Genomic DNA, 16,733 nt, shown 5'->3' with positions numbered 1-16,733 from the left:
TTTCTTATCTTTTTGCATATATGTCACTTAAACATTTCAAATCATCAAACAAATTTAAATATTAGACAAAGATAACCTAAAAAGCTATCCAAACCTACCTGGCCCTATGTGTGAAAAAGAACCCAGAACAACATCTGAAGAACTGCAGGCGTCACTTGCCACAGTTAAAACAAGAGTTTAAGATTCAACAATAAGACAGAGACTGCACAGACGTGGCATCCAGAGAGAAAACTAGTCAAAGTCTGGACTTAAATCTGATTGGGATGCTTGGGTATGACTTTAAACAGGCGACCCATGCTGGGAAAACCTGCAATATAGCAGAATTACAACAATTCTGCAAAGAAGAGTGAGCCAAAATCTTCCACAGTGATGTGAAAAACTCATTGCTAATTAACACAGACGCTTGATTGCAGTTGCCAATGGTGGCACAAACAGTTATTAGTTTGGGGGGAAGTTACTTTCTCACATAGGGTCAGGTAGGTTTGGATCTTTTTTTAATAAGTAGGAACCTTTTTTCCCTTAGTAAATAAAATCATCAGTTCAAAACTTATTATAAATATTTGGAAACATAAAAGTGTTTTTGCATTCAAACAGATTGAGCCATATAAATATAAAGTATTGTACTCATTTAATAAAAGAATGCTCTTCATGTGGAGTTTTTGTACAACAACCATGATCTGTGAGTTGGTGTGCACATTTAATGGCAACAGGCTCACTGAACATGGGAAAAGTGAGACATATTGTTGACACCGTGTTTTATATTCTTAAGAAAATTTCAGGATGTTCATCATCTATTTTGTAAATGCATGGCTCATTAAATATGGAAATGCAAATTTTTTTTTAAATGTAGTTCTTTACAATTCAAGAAATGAGCAGTTTAGAGGGGTCTGTGTTTCATGTGGTTTATTATGGCTTTGTTTTAATGGTTCAGCCAACTTGAAATCAAATTAAGCCGTATGTGGCCCATGAACTAAAATGAGTCTGATACTCCTGGGGTAGAAGGAGATTTCCCAGACTGATGATTGATCAAAAGCTAAAAACAATTTGAAAACTGCAGGGTGCTACAATTGCAGTACTATTTGGTGAACTAAGATAAATCACTTAACAACTTTTGTGCCATCATGCAGAAATGTGCCCAGCACCCATTAAAATGTTTTGGCTCACTTGCATCTGGAGATTAGCATTGAGATCTTTTCTTTAACTGCATATTTTCCCCATCAGGTCAAATTTTTGAAAATCAAATAATACCTCATGTGTGCTGGTGATCCCTCAGCACCAACATAGGGATACCACTTATAAAAACGATGTTTCCTCAGTGAAGATTTTGGTAAAAGCAATGCAATTTGTTTATTGAACGAAATAATAATGTGTGCACAATTAGAATCAGCCACTATTGTCAACAGTGAATAAACTGCATGTTTGATGGCAGACGGTGCTTATTTACCACATATCAGTCAAGTTAGCAAACTTCAATTTAACACCATGAGTGATGCACTGTTTAGCTTGAATCAGCATCAGTAAAGCAACAGATCACATTTCAAGTCATGACATTTAAGCACCAAACTGTGATTTGAGCTTTAAATTATGCAAATTTCATTATGTTCTCTTCACCAAAGTGGCTGAATTATTTATTTTTCTTGGTAGCTCCGGAAAGCTTGGAACAGGATCCAAACAACCATGCTGGAAGGGTCTGTGAACCTCGGTGAGGTACAGTCAGCCTGTTAGTATGTGGCTATACAGTATCATACAGTCCATGCTTCTAATTCACCATGGTTGCATGCTAAATTAGCTCATTTGCATCTAACACAAAATGCAGCTGAGTCTCCAGAGTGTTATTAGTTTTGCATATAGCTGCTTGTAAATCATAGGATTGGACAAATTAAAATATTGATCTGGTAATTGTGCTAGATGAAAAATCAAGGCGTCACAAAAGCAATCACTCTTCATTATGAGAGGGAAAAGTATCGACTGCTCCAAATTGCATGGCACCCCATTTAATGGTTATCAAAACACATCACTTTAAAGCACAAATGTCAACCTCGTGGTACTGTCGCCAGAGGAAAAGTCCAATGGACAAAGTTTAATATACAGGCTGGCAGACTGACACCGCAACACCCAGATTCCCAACCCTGACATGCGTTGCACATATACAAACCAGCTAGGTTTTATCAAATGCCACATGGTTCAACTTTGGAAGTGACTATTGTTAAGGATAAACATTTGAAATACCTACTGTGCACTGCAGTTAAGATTGCAGCCACTCATCTTCCTGCTTTAAAGGGACGCCACCAGGTCAGCACGTGTGTTTAGTTTGTGACCATCTGGAGCAGAGGTCAAAGTGTTTGTTTGGGGATCAGCAGAGGTGCTGCAATATCAGAACAAGATGAATTATTAAGGAGGTTGCAGGAAGAGGTGACCATACCATATTCTCCTTTACCATTCGCAAAGCAAAAAGCACAGATGGTTCTTTTCATCTGATGAGATGGCCGCGGAGGGAGACTATATGTGTCTGCATGTGGGTGTGAGATAAACTAATATGCGACAGCCACCAGGCAATTGGCCTGTTTGTGCACCGTGCCCTTTTACTGTAAGTGAAATTTCCTCTTCCAGTGCTCCCTGCTGCTACATTGTCCCACTTACAAATTCCTGCCTGACTCCTGTCAGCAATCCAAATAAATAATCAGCTATCAAATCTCTCATGGCAAGAATGTGGATCTGTGCTCGTGGTGGCAAACTGGCGAGAGGAATCTCTTCATCTGTCACGTCACAGTTAGTCATCGCTGGATCAAGAGAACTTCGTCTTTGATTAGAAAAAATCAATGCGTGCTCTGCAGAGGCTCTTCTCTGTGGGCTCACAGAGAAGCATATCTGACAAAGACAACTAAAACAGCAAAATATATCTTTGTTTGCACATCTTTTCTTTCACTCTGTCATATAACACTCAGGAAGAACTGTCAGAAAGTCAAAAGTCAGCTTCTCCTTCACCCATCCTCATGTAATGATGACGCTTACATTTTTTTAAGGCTCTCCAGTTCTCATTCTCAGGTGACATTTTGACATTGCTGGAGAAAAATGAAAAAGATATTCAGCAACAGGAAATACACCTCAAGCAAATGTGACTGTCTCAATAGATGGCTAGCCTTGGCATTGAGCTCTGCTGACGTATAAAAGCTGAAAGCAGACTGGGGGGGAAGTAAGATGCTATAGAGAAAAAGAAGTCTTCATCTGTGTGTGAGACGTCACATGAAAAATTGACAGTGTGTGAGGGTCAGGGGTGTTTAAAAGAAAAAGGAGTGGGGGAGAAAGGGTGGGCGGGGGGAGTGCTCGTGGGAAACAGTGCAGAGGGGAGGTTGAAGAGTATCCAGAGGTCCTGTGACTCACTGGCACTTTTTAACACAGTGGACTTTGACAGGTAGCTGCACATACACTGTAACACAGCTCACATACAAATAACTGGTCAAGAAAACCACACAGCGCTGCTGCTGTATGTACCAGTAATCAAAAAGTCAACATCCACTACCCCATCCTCCTACCAATCCCACCCCACACTCCTTCTCACACTCTCCCTCACACACACACACACACACACACACACACACACACACACACACACACACACACACACACACACAGAGAGAAAGAGACTGACAAAAAGTTCTGTTTTCAATGAAAAAAGTGAAGAAGAGAAAACTGGAACAGGGAGAAAAAGAAATATGTAAGTAGGAGGGAAAGATAGAATACAAAGAGAGAAATGAGGTGTGTGAGAGAGAGAGGGGGGAGAGATAGAGAGAGAGGGAGAGATGAGGTGAGGAGGCGGAGAGATGAGAGGCGAGGGAGGGAGTAATGTTGACAGGGAGGGTGGAGAAGAGAAGGATAAGCCAGCCACACTTGGATGAAGGATTCCAGTGGAAGGAGGAGGAGGGACTTTGAAGTGTTGGATGAGAAAAACTACACTATGTGTCTGTGGGTCCTTCATACTGCTATGACTGGACAAAAGAGATTGTGAAAAGATGGAGAGATGGAATCAGGAGGACCGCCGGACCCTGGGTTGACTCAGACTGACGTGACCTCTGCGTCTGGGTGTTTAACCTGATCTGAACCCCTTGACGACCTGCTGTCACAGGGCAGACTTTCCAGGTTTGATCACTTCTGCTATGACTGAAATCCAGCAGAAGTTGGAGGGAGTTCACTGATAGAGTTGGGTACTGCTGGATCACTATGGATTTCTACAAATGTTTGAGCTTACTTTTCTTCACTCTTCCTCCACAAGGTAAATAATTCCACCGTGCTGTCATTAAAGCTGCATCATCTGTCATTTTATTTTTCAACATAGGGGAAACCGATGCGAAGGATGTTTATGCATTTTTCATTTTTGCTGAAGGCAGAAGTATATATTGAAAGAGGAGGGTTTTTTAGCTACTAATCATCTCAAATTAGATTTTTTTTCCACTCCTCTTTTTTCTGTTTAAAATATCACGCTGGTCAAGTTTATCAGCATCAACAAAGTTGGCTTACAAAGAAATTTACTGCATGACTCAAAAGAACTGCCTGTATTTGTGCCATTTCAATAGATTTGCCCTAAATAGCAGGGCAATTCAGAGAAACGACTGAAAGGCATCAGATGGCCTTGCTTTTCTATTTAATATAAGCCTCTCTCCTTACCCCAGTCATCTATATTCAGTCCACCCCAGTCTCATTACTTATTAGACAGGCAATGATTTTTGCTGAGGGCTAATTTGGCACAATGAACAATACAACCATAAAAACACACGACCTTTGGGACAAAAAAACTTGTTTTCTGTAGTTTGCTGCTGAAGGGTAGAAACTGCCTGTGTTGCTACGCGAGCTTTGTAGCCTGGTAACAAGCTTCATCTGCCTGGTTGTGTAGTATTCACTTGAGTGAAAACTAATTTGCTTCTGATGCAATACTGTCCTATGAGACAGCATTGATCAGATGAGGACAGATTTGGACCCAGTAGCTCTGACACGTCCAAATAACTCATCAGGCTTTGCTGTAGCTTCAGAAAACTGTAAAATACAGCAATATAAGAAAAACTTCACGATAACGAGTGACAGACACTGGCATCATCACAGTCTGCATGAGTCTTATTCATAGTGTAATGGAGAACACACCATGTAGAAGTAAACTCATCTAACAGTTGCCTACTTTTCCCTGCAAAGATTATTGCTCTAATCTGCATTTTTTACCAAAGTCACAACACCCTGTGAGCTCTCCCATATAAACGCATTAGTCCCAAGGCTGATTTAGAATGTACTTGAGCCTCCGGTTTAGTTTAATATTGGTCGCATTCAACAGATAATGCTAGAATTTGATGCGATAAAACAAACGCCACCTTTGACGGCCTCTCTCGTCTGAACGTGTAACAGCATTTCAAGGTTGTTGGGTGTCTGGAAATGTCAAACAGATCCAGGTGAAAACAGGAAGACAAGACATGAAAGGAAAAAGAAACTATATCCATTTAATAAGATATCGATCCCAAGCTTTTAAAAATAGTGGATGCCAGTTTTCAGTCAACTGAAAGACAGCCCATCAACTTTGATTGAGTGGGTAGAAGGACCCAAGAGGAAGGCCAGCAGCATGGCAACAACACCTGTATCGCTATTTTAAGGATACAAGTAAGGGGCGTTTGGAATAATATAGCCTTAGAAAAGTGGAAGTTACTAATGGAAGCCTATAGAAAGGTCCTCTCACGTCCTTTCTATAGGGGCCTGAGCCAAGCAAGTGTGTTTGGCGAATATATTAATGTTGTCCAGAAACCACAAGAATCTAGTTTGGAAGGGTCCTCTTTAGGATTATTTTTTTCATGTGATATTTGACAAAACAAATTAAATCCAAAGAGAAAGAAAGACATTGAACTGTGTGGTACTGCTAGAGATGATAAAATATCAGTGAGGCCAGTTAAATCAATCACTGCCTCTGAAAGATTGCAAACACAATGAATTACCTGCACAGATGCAACAAGGTTTATAATGGAAAAGTGCCCAAGTGAATGTGAAAGGAAAGAACCAAAATGCAAAGGACGTCGTCCTGTCGAAGGCACAGGATCATCCCTTTCTCTTTAATTGTCCCCAGACCTCGCCGGGTCCTTCTCAGTGCCGAGGGATCTGATTGAGTTGCTTCATCAGGACGGCTGTTGAAAGGAAGAAAGGGAGAGGGAGAGAGTGGAGGGTGGGTGGAGGAGGGTGGTGAGGGAAACGTCTGGACAGATCGCTCCATCAGCACGTTTGTTCCTTCCTCTTATTCCTTTTATGCAACCCCCCCACCCCAAACCCTCCATCCTGATTTGTCCCGTCTCTCAGATCCCGTCTCATGTAACCATAGGCTAGCTGTATAATAGAGGTCACCCTACTTTTAGATTACACTCTGTATTCTTTGGTATCGTAGCATCAGCTCAATCCATTACAGATTAATGTATTGTGAATGGAAGCAAATATTTTCAACATTAATAGTATTCGTATAAAGTTCTGCCCTGTATTTCATGAATATGTGAACAAAAATAGAAACAATTCAAAATGGTTATGAGAATATGCACGAGAGCCCTGCACAAAATCAACTGGTACAAATCACCATGGAGTTAAAAAAAAAAAAAAAAAACGTAGGAAAGAATATCCTATGCATTGCAGTTGCAGTTCTAAGTAAAGATCAATTGGTCTCGTTTAAATTACATAAACAGGACGGCACACGATTAATCTCAGCTTCTTGTTTTGTTGAATTTTTTTCTCATTTCTGGCCTCAGTGTGTTTCCAACTTGGACCCCATGCCCACGCTGAAGAGAGGCTGCTCCAGAATCTGTTTGCAAATTACAATAAGCTCTCCCGACCTGTGAGGAACACTACAGATACAGTACTAGTCCACTTTGGACTATCTATCGCTCAGCTAATTGATGTGGTAAGTAATAGCTGACATCTTTGTTAAGTTTCCATCAACATCTACGACTGGACATTAAAGTCTAGCTACCACTGTGCCCTTCAAAAATAACACGATCTGTGTGTTTCTTCTTTGAGGAGAAAAGAAACGACTGCGAGACATTTCGATGTTATGGCTCCATAATGGGACTCTGATCATTAAATAGCTTTTTTTAACTACCTGTAATTAAGTTACCATTTATGTAAATATCTAAATACATATATCACTAAAGTTGTAACGATTTAACAAAAAAGCTATCCTTGTAATTACAAACATCCTGGCTTGTTGAATGGGCATGAGACATGTGTTTCATTATTATGAGTGTTATGTTGGGAGGAGATTCTGTCTTATGTGCTGTATATTGGTAATTACTAGCTGAAAGATACACCACGCAAGAGAGATAAATCAGCGGAAATGAAATCACACCAACAGAAGACAATGCATTATTTTCCCAAATTAAATTCACTTGTCAAGTATGCTAACACAGACAGTAAATATTCAAATCTGTCTCCTGAGCAGCAATCCAGACACAGCTGCTCTAGACAAAAATAACTTCGTTAACCCCTCTCGTCATGTTGGTATCTTTGCATTCCAGACCTCCTGTGGTTTTAAGTGCAAGCTTTTAGTATGCATTTTACACAAATGTCACTGAGATTCTGTTGACTAAGGTAAAAATGATTATATAAACACCCGACTGCCATGCAGAGCCATTTAAAAGTTACCCAGTGCAAGACTGTGCTGCAGGGGATGACTTTTCAGGTTTATGACAAACAATTAGTTGACAGTACTTTCTCCACCTGCCTGCCGGTGAGAGTCAACTTTAGGTGAAGTTGTCTTCTCCTGCACAGTGCATTCACTGCCTGCTGTGTCTTAGAAGTTCCCAGGGAAGAGCTGGAGAAAGCAGCTTGCCTGCAAAGAAGTGAAAGTGTTTTTTGTTCTGGTTGATTTGTTCTAGAAATGATTCATGAATGTGTGTGTGTGTGTGTGTGTGTGTGTGTGTGTGTGTGTGTGTGTGTGTGTGTGTGTGTGTGTGTGTGTGTGTGTGTGTGTACTTGTTTAGACGTCTTTGTGAGGACAGACCACTGCCATACTACTGTACTTGTGGGGACTAACACTCACTTATGGGGACAAAATCCCATCCCCATGAGTTTGGGGGAGGACCATAAAAAAGAGAGAAAGAAAAAACTCAATTCTATCTCAGTGGTAATAAAGTGCTGATGGACGTTGAATTCATTGTAATCAGAGTAATCCTCTTTTCTGTTTTCCATAAAAGGATGAGAAGAACCAGATGATGACTACAAATGTCTGGGTTAAGCAAGTAAGAAAAGATGATAGAGAAAAGGCATGTGAAATACAGTCCAGTATAACGCTGCGATGCATAAATATGATTAATGTTTTGCAACAGGAATGGAACGATTACAAACTCTGCTGGAACCCAGAGGATTATGAAAATGTCACCTCCATACGTATCCCCTCAGAGATTATCTGGAGACCCGACATTGTCCTCTACAACAAGTGAGGAAGGAAACACCTTTTTGTGCTATATGAAATTTAGATTCTTTTCAGGCCCACAGTGTGCTTCCTGTGCGTTTTAAATGTCAACATTTCAATGTAAAAATGATCATATGGCAAGTAATGCTCAGATTCTGGTGGTTTAATTCCAACAGATGGCATGACTTGAGGGAAAACACGAAGAATCTGCTGTTGTGCCAAACATCTTGTCCTGTGCCAATGTCATAAAGTAATTTAGTTGAAATATATGTGAACAAGGTCACTCCTAATGGATGTGGTTACAAACAAAGCTCAGTATGACAGAAAGTAATATATTTGGCTGGGAATAAGAAGGTGAAATGTAACTGGATGTATTTCAACGATAAAATGCATCTAGTATGAGCACCTCAAGTAAACCTGGATTAATATTTTTTCCAAAAGTCGGCTAATAGGAAAGAAAATTTCATGAAAGAATTTGCTAAATATCCAACTTTTAAGTTATTGAACAAAGATTGTTGTTTTCATGGTGAAATGACTGAACCTTTGTCACTTCTCTCTTTTAATTAGTGAGGCAAAACATGGCGATCTCACTTGTGAAGTGCATTTGTGACACAATATCTCAAAGACTTTTGTAAACAGCATTGATTTAAACAGCAAAATGTTACATTGTGAATAGCCTGCATGTCCATTCAGAGAAAATAAACATCAAAAGGGTTTTCTGATTACATAGGTTCAAGCTATTTCCTCTGTAGACTTGAGCTGAATGGTTTGGAATGAGCTCTGCACCTTGAGATGTAGAACTGAGATTGCTGGTTCACACGATGAGGGTGGATGTAATAACTGGTATCAGGTGTGTAAAAGCAGGACTGTTGTGTACACAAAGGAGATTTCAGATCTGAGACAAAACTGTATCTTCAAGTTCTGTTTTCCTCTGGCTCATGAAGACCTTATTCACGTCTCGAAAATTATATCATGTTAGCACTGAATTGTTCCATAAACGTCTCTAAACAGAAAATCATAAGCTGTGTGGAAAGTGGTAGCTGCATGCGGACCCAAATGCAATGTGCAGCATAAAGCAAGCATTAAGTGGAGGATTGATGAAAGGGAAACAGTCCAAAATAAGAACGGGAAAATGGAATAATGAGGAATAATTACTCCAGGATAGGAAACACTAACAAATACTACAAGACTCAGAGAAACATTAGAGAACACACAGAAATATGGAGCCACTCAACAAAGGACAAGGGAAGACTGAGACAATAAATACAAAAGCTAATGAGGCTGGTGGAAAAAGATGGGGAACACAGCTGGAACAAATCAGGGATAATGAGACACAGGAACTGCAAAAAAAGAAAAGAAAATGACAAGGAACACCAAAATAAAACAGGAAGTAACTCAATGGAGACAGACTCAAACACAAGTAGAGCATGAAGAGATAACAAAAAGGCAACAACAGACTGTGAATGAACTGAATAATGAACAAACTGGACACCAACAGAATGTTAAAGACATGACATCTTGCCCATTTAGAGATGTACACACATAAACATAAGTGTCATTGACATAGATGAAGACATTTTCACTTTTTATTTGATGACTCATAATACTTAATCTTTTAAATACATTTTAAATTAGTCTCGACCCCTGAATTTCACAGGGTTAGAAACTGTAAAAACGGATAACACCACTTCTTTAACTTTCTCCTGTATCTATTGAGCAAAAAATCTTATTTGTTACTTGAGTTTTCCAATGAAAAAGACTTAGTTACCTCCATGGCAACTGAACATCTACTCTACCTGTGAGCTGCGACTGACCTTGAACATTTTAAAGTAGTGCTTGAAGAAATCACCCAGAATTAAACTTATAAAATTCCTTTATTAAAGAGGGGCTAAAATGTGATGTGAGTCTGATATATGTGTTTCCACCTTTCTCCCCTGGTCTTCATCTGCAGTGCCGACGGTGACTTTGCAGTTACTCACTTCACAAAGGCGCATCTGTTCTACGATGGCCAGATAAAGTGGATGCCACCAGCCATTTATAAGTCTTCATGCAGCATAGATGTCACGTTTTTCCCTTTTGACCAGCAAAGCTGCAAGATGAAGTTCGGCTCTTGGACCTATGACCGTGCCAAGATCGATCTGATCAGCATGGCCGGTGATGTGGACCAGATGGACTACTGGGAGAGCGGGGAGTGGGTGATTGTCAATGCAGTGGGCAAGTACAATACAAAAAAGTATGAGTGCTGCACAGAGATCTATGCAGACATCACTTACTACTTCATCATTCGGAGGCTTCCATTGTTCTACACTATAAACCTTATTATCCCCTGTCTGCTTATCTCCTGCTTGACTGTGCTGGTGTTCTATTTGCCTTCCCAGTGTGGCGAGAAGATTACCTTGTGCATTTCAGTGCTACTGTCCTTAACAGTGTTCCTCCTGCTGATAACAGAGATAATACCATCTACATCTCTGGTCATACCACTGATTGGTGAATACCTGCTGTTCACTATGGTCTTTGTCACGCTCTCCATCATAATTACCGTCTTTGTGTTGAATGTACACCACCGATCCCCACAAACACATGGCATGCCTCACTGGGTCCGCAGAGTATTCCTGGACTTGGTACCTCAGGTCCTCTTCATGAAGCGTCCGCCAGGCACCGCAAAGCAGCACTGCAAGAAGCTTATTGAGATGATGCACCGTCCAACAACGATATCTGCCACAGGCAACTCTCAGGCCTTCTGGACAGGCCTAGAGACTGGGCTAATACAAATGGCCCAGGCTGAAAATATAATCCCAAGGACACAGTCTGACAGCCCAAGCATCCTCGTCTGCTCACCATCTCCACCCTCTTCCCCTCTTGGGAAGCACAATGAAGAAGATCACCCACTGAAGGCCGACATTTTCAGCCGATCCACATCTGGTCAGTATTCAGTTCTCTCAGAGAAGCAACCCCTACGCAGACACAACTCAGCGGCCTCGTCTTCTTCCCAATTGTCATTGCCCCCAACTTTGCCACTGGGTCCACTTCGCAACCTGTCGAGGGAAGAACCAAGTAGACTGGCCCCAAATGGTCGCTCCCACAGCGTAGAGCAAATGTGTGACCAACAGAAGTCGCTTCCTCAGAAAGCCAGACATCTGTGTCGCTCCAGCAGTGTCCAGTACTGCTGTCTGCATGATGATGGGGTCTCTGGAATAATGGGGCAGTTGAAAAAAACTCCTCCTACAGATCAGCTAGCAGAAACCCTAACAGCAGAGTCCACAAAAGATGCAAGTACCCAACAGGATGCTGTGATTCCAACTATTTCTCCAGCTATGAAACGGGCTATAGAGGGAGTGCAGTACATCGCTGATCATCTCAGGGCAGAAGATGCAGACTTTTCAGTGAGTAGACAGAAACGATCAAGCCTTGGTAATAATGTTTCTAAATGTTCTGTTTTAAACACAAGTGAAATCCTTTCAGAAATTAAATAAGGGCTTTTAGCACAATTTTTGATTTATCTATTGCCAAATCCCAACAGCAGTCACCTCAAGGTGCTTTATATTTTAGTGTTAAGACCCTACAATAATTTGAAAAAGAAACCCCAAAACAATCAAATGACCCCCTATGAGCAAGCGCTTGGCAACAGTGGGAAGGAGAAACTCCCTTTTAACAGGAAGAAGCCTCCGGCAGAACCGGGCTCAGGGAGCTATCTGCCACGGCTAGTTGGGAATGAGAGGAGACAGACAGGACAAAAACCACACTGTGTAATTTTGAGCTACCATTTAGAGACTGAAGTAAATGGGAGAATAAAATCCAATACCTGATCTGTCACGATTTGTTCAATTTCAAAATTAGTCAGATCCCAGCAGGAGAAACATGGTACCTCAGCGGGCACATTTCTAAAAGGTCAGTTTGTTTGTAAAAAAAACCCCATAACTACCTCGCATCTTTTGCCTGCAGGCATTTAAGGTGTCAGAGGAACGTTAAATAAAAACAGTAGATTCTGACTGGATCCCACAGGGGTGAAATGTACTTCCATGCAAAAAGCCTACATGTATGTTCCCTGTGCTCACTCCCACCAAGCAGTGCTCCTCCCCTTCTTTCTTTTCTCGTGCAAAAGAGGATGAAAGTAATCCTGAACAAACAAGGAACCCTGTTATTTTGCATGTCAGAGATCCAGCTAAGCTGAACTCAGCCACTGAGTGACAACAAATAAATCGTGTTACAGTTCTCAGATAAATGCGTGCTGCTTTGCAGAATAACTGGAAAAATAGTGTGTTTTAAGCAGTGTGGGCTGTCCTTTGTGTGTTGCATAAAAATAAAAAATGGTTATGTTGTTATCTGCTTTTTATCATCTATGTATGCAGAGCTCCACTGCATGCAGCATTGTTCACATACTGTACTTTTTCCTGTCTATGCTGTGTACTAGGAGGAGGCTTTAAAAATGTTATTGACTAGAAAAAGAACAGGGCCAAATCACCCCTGCCAACACGAATATATTTTTAAACTACTGATTCTGCTCACTGTAAATCATACAAAGTATAATAAGACTTTCAATATCATATTTGTTTCTTTTCAAAACATTTGTTGTTGGCATTTACATACATGTTTATATACTGCTCCCATGGCTTTTGCATATGTTGAGGATGCGCATACCCAAAAACTCAGAAGGGATGCAAGAAAGGAAGAGCACATAAACACATAATGACAATCAAGTATCAGACCCATAAATGACAAGTCAATTTACCATTGCTAATTATTAAAAAGCAAGATAAAAGTGACATGACTGAGTCAGTAATAACAGTAATCGGGATTTTCTGATGATAAAAGAACACTGTCTTATTTAGAAGCTCTTATGGGCAACTCAGTGTGAACAGTCGCACATACAAATGCTTATGCAACCTAATTAAAATTGACCATTAGACAAGTGAATTTTCTTTATTGCTTTCAAACATAACCCTGAAACTGTGCTTGGAACAAGTATTACATGTCAAATAATTAAAAAAAATTCAGCACATAGTGATAAAATGCTAATTATAAAGTTTCTGAGAGGGGAAAAATACGTTTCTGGAGGATATATGTGAGCAAATGTAATAAAAACCTATTGTATTCACTGACATCAGTCACCGTCGACGCCACAATACGCTTTCGAGCTCTAACCAGAATAGGCCTGTCTTTAAAACAATGGGACCTCCGCAATTTGACCTTGAATTTTTCATAAGAGACACAAGCAAGGATTGACTGACATTTAAGAGATAGCAGACTCATAATGAAAAAATCAGCCATTCGTGAGAAATCAATCAAGGGTGAAAACTGACAGGTAGAAAAGGAAGGTGGTGTGGAGTGAAATTTGAAATGTCCCCCTGTGCTGTTTCCCCTCTCTGCTAGGTCAAGGAGGACTGGAAGTATGTGGCCATGGTCATTGACAGGATATTCCTCTGGATGTTTGTGCTGGTGTGTATACTGGGATCTGTGGGACTCTTTCTTCCTCCTTGGCTGGCTGGAATGATCTAGAATCTCTGCATCAAGGGAAAGAGAACACGGACAGACAGAAGGACGTGTTCCCCCATTCTCTTAACAAAAAAAAGGTCTTTTTATTTTCTGTTTTTCAAAAGGACTACTTGTCACATTTCTCGCTCTTAGGCCGGGTCATCGGAAGGTTACTCGCTAAAAGACAAGATGAAATATCAATCATCGATTTCAGTGGGCATATAAATTCTTTATGAGGGCAAAAGGCCAACAGCAAAAATATCCTTCCATGTCACTCCGTTCTGACATTGAGCTGTATGGCTCAATCAGATACTCTTGTAAAAAACGGTGAAAAATTGACTCTAACCCATGAAGAACTATGGATGATGCCACAGACAGACAAAGACTGTAGGCACCGGGAGCTGTTCATAAGACTGTGTAAAGTTGAATATATAGCTAACTTTTAACATTCCTTCAGTAATGTCAGTGTTGCAGTATGTGGACTGTGGAACAGATCAATGTACAGTGCTTTCGCCAAATACAAAAAAATACATATGTTCATAAAACGATTGTTTCTTTGAAACCTAATTGCCAGAATTCTTGGCTGGGTGCATTCAGGTGTCCTGCTTTGTGCAAGAGTCACTCCACAGGTAAGCAAACATGCAGCTTTGCAACTTTCTAACTCTAGCACATCTATTCAGCCATTCTCTTTGCTTTTACTGCAGATCGTTGTCATTCTTTCCATCTCTTTTGCTTCTTTTGGTTTATCAAGTAGAGCAGAAACTGATATGGATGATGACAATAAATGTGGCGATGCTGGTAATATTATTATTCTACCTTGGCGTTGAAGATTTTGAGATGAATTTGTTACTCATTAGTTCCAACATTTAATTCCAGCGTCCTCTCCGCTTTCATTATGACCTGACTTCTGTCGCTTCCCATAATGGATCTTTTCAGTATCTACAACAGCTATATAAAAAAAGATAATTAAAATTTATTAATGAGTACACCACTATTCTGTGAAAAACTATTTCATGCACAGAGCAAAGGTTAATTGTACTGCAGTGTTTTAAAATAAGTTGGCAGAGGAGGGTTTCACACTTAACTACATTTAGTTTTATTCATTCGCTGCTTCCACAGGAGGACCTGCTTTTTGGATGTTTTTTTTAAAATACATTACAGAAATTAATCTCACGTGTCCCTCTGTCCTCAAAGAATAGCTAAAGCAGATACTGTATTTAGGAGCACTTATAAAATTTGCAAGAAGTAAAGCAATCATTAAATAATTATGGGCCTTAACAGAACTGTACAGCTGACCGGACAGATTTTTTTTGCATTAAATAATTATTTCATTGTTTATTTTAGTTCAAAAGCACATCACTGTACATTTTGCACACACATTTCTAGTTTAGATGCTTCACTTCAGTTTCAGTTCAAGTCCATGTAGTTCTTTAACACCCTCACACTCTTTGTTGGGTGTATTTTTTGATTTCTTTGCCTTTGTGCCAAATTCACCCTCACCTTTGTCGTGCGTGTGGGTTGTGAGATGTTTTTGAAAGCCTTGTTTGATTTCTTTATGTCACATAAAGAGCTATAGGCACATGTCTACTTATATTAATTTCATGTAAAATAAAACAAAGCTAAATGGAAAGCATCTAGATTAGGTATGTGAATCTATGAAAAGGCTTTTTTAATATTTCTATTTTAGAAATTTGAACTGTTGGCCTAAATAACTTAAAGAAGTGGAAATGAAACAAAAACAAAACAAAACTGATGAAACATGAGGAACAGAACAAACGTGTATCACTGAATTGTGTGTGAAAAGAAAAAGTATTCAATTACTCCACTTTAATCCTGTGTTCGTACATCAGCACTCTGCAGCTCCACGTGAATAAAACTCCACATCCGATTAGCTTTAAAAGCATGTTATGTTACACCTGAATACCCAAAGTAATGACCTCAATTTTGACCTCAACAAACAAACTATTGCATTTCCACTTGCTCAGCAGACGACTAACCACTGATCATTATGTAAATTCACAGACAAGAGAAAACAGCAATTTAGCACAATATGGAAACACTGCACTTTGAACAAGGTGAAATAGCTGCCGTGCTCCCTGTTTATTCGTACGTTTCAGCACAAACTCTGGAGAAAAAAAGGTGGCGATAGCCTGAAATACAAATGAGTGCTCTGGCTTTGTTGCAACATCAAAAATGTAGCATATGACAAACATGAGTTTAAATCTTTTGTCTGCATTCAAAGATTTATATATGAACGGATATTAATTTCCATTTATCCCACCAGTTTTCCAAGGATACACAATACCACAGCATATTGTTATTATAATTCTAAAATGAAATGAGCGTGGTCTTTATGAAACCACAAACTAATTTTCATTAAATGATAAGCCATGCCTTTTCAGCACAGATCTCATGCATAATTTCAGCATTAAATACTTGTAGAAAAGCAAATGGCAAAACTCCATAAAGGTCCTTTGTGTTGGCTTCCTCAAGGAAGCAATGCCAAATGCCATGTAAGTACACAGTGTTATTAATTACAGCTAAATGTCATGCTATTGAATTTACCTTTATGAAAAATTGACCTTCAGTGCTAATTTCAATTAAGTGATTGTCTTCTGAGATACATATGCCCCTGCTCGGATAATTAATGTAGACATTTTGATTTCAAAATGTTGGTTATTTCCTGCAAAGAAGATGAACTTAATGATAGCTGCTTCCTTACTAATACTAACCTATATATAATGGGTATGGCATGGTGTGGGGACTGTCCTTAAAAAGTCTGTGAAAATTGGATAAGCAAAGGAAAAGAGAAGAACTGTGAGGCCTAAAAGCTATCGATGAA

At 39.8% G+C, this 16,733-nt stretch overlaps 1 protein-coding gene across 2 annotated transcripts; it reads left to right on the top strand.

Moving 5' to 3' along the window:
• Positions 1–3,893: 3,893 nt before the first annotated feature.
• On the top strand, positions 3,894–15,571 carry chrna4b (cholinergic receptor, nicotinic, alpha 4b). 2 transcript variants are annotated; one of them, XM_080899999.1, is made up of 6 exons: positions 3,894–4,270; positions 6,759–6,910; positions 8,202–8,246; positions 8,334–8,443; positions 10,371–11,802; positions 13,790–15,506. In XM_080899999.1, exons 1-6 carry the CDS (start codon positions 4,219–4,221, stop codon positions 13,913–13,915), a joined length of 1,917 nt encoding a protein of 638 aa, XP_080756125.1. In that variant the 5' UTR covers positions 3,894–4,218; the 3' UTR covers positions 13,916–15,506. The 2 variants fall into 2 exon arrangements, with proteins under 2 accessions (XP_080756125.1, XP_080756124.1); XM_080899998.1 differs by having other exon boundaries at positions 8,202–8,443; positions 13,790–15,571.
• The last annotated feature ends 1,162 nt before the right edge of the window (positions 15,572–16,733 follow it).

The sequence above is a fragment of the Rhamphochromis sp. 'chilingali' genome, assembly GCF_963969265.1.
Source record: "Rhamphochromis sp. 'chilingali' genome assembly, chromosome: 12".
Taxonomy (NCBI): Eukaryota; Metazoa; Chordata; class Actinopteri; order Cichliformes; family Cichlidae; genus Rhamphochromis; species Rhamphochromis sp. 'chilingali'.
This window is presented reverse-complemented; position numbering and strand designations above follow the sequence as displayed.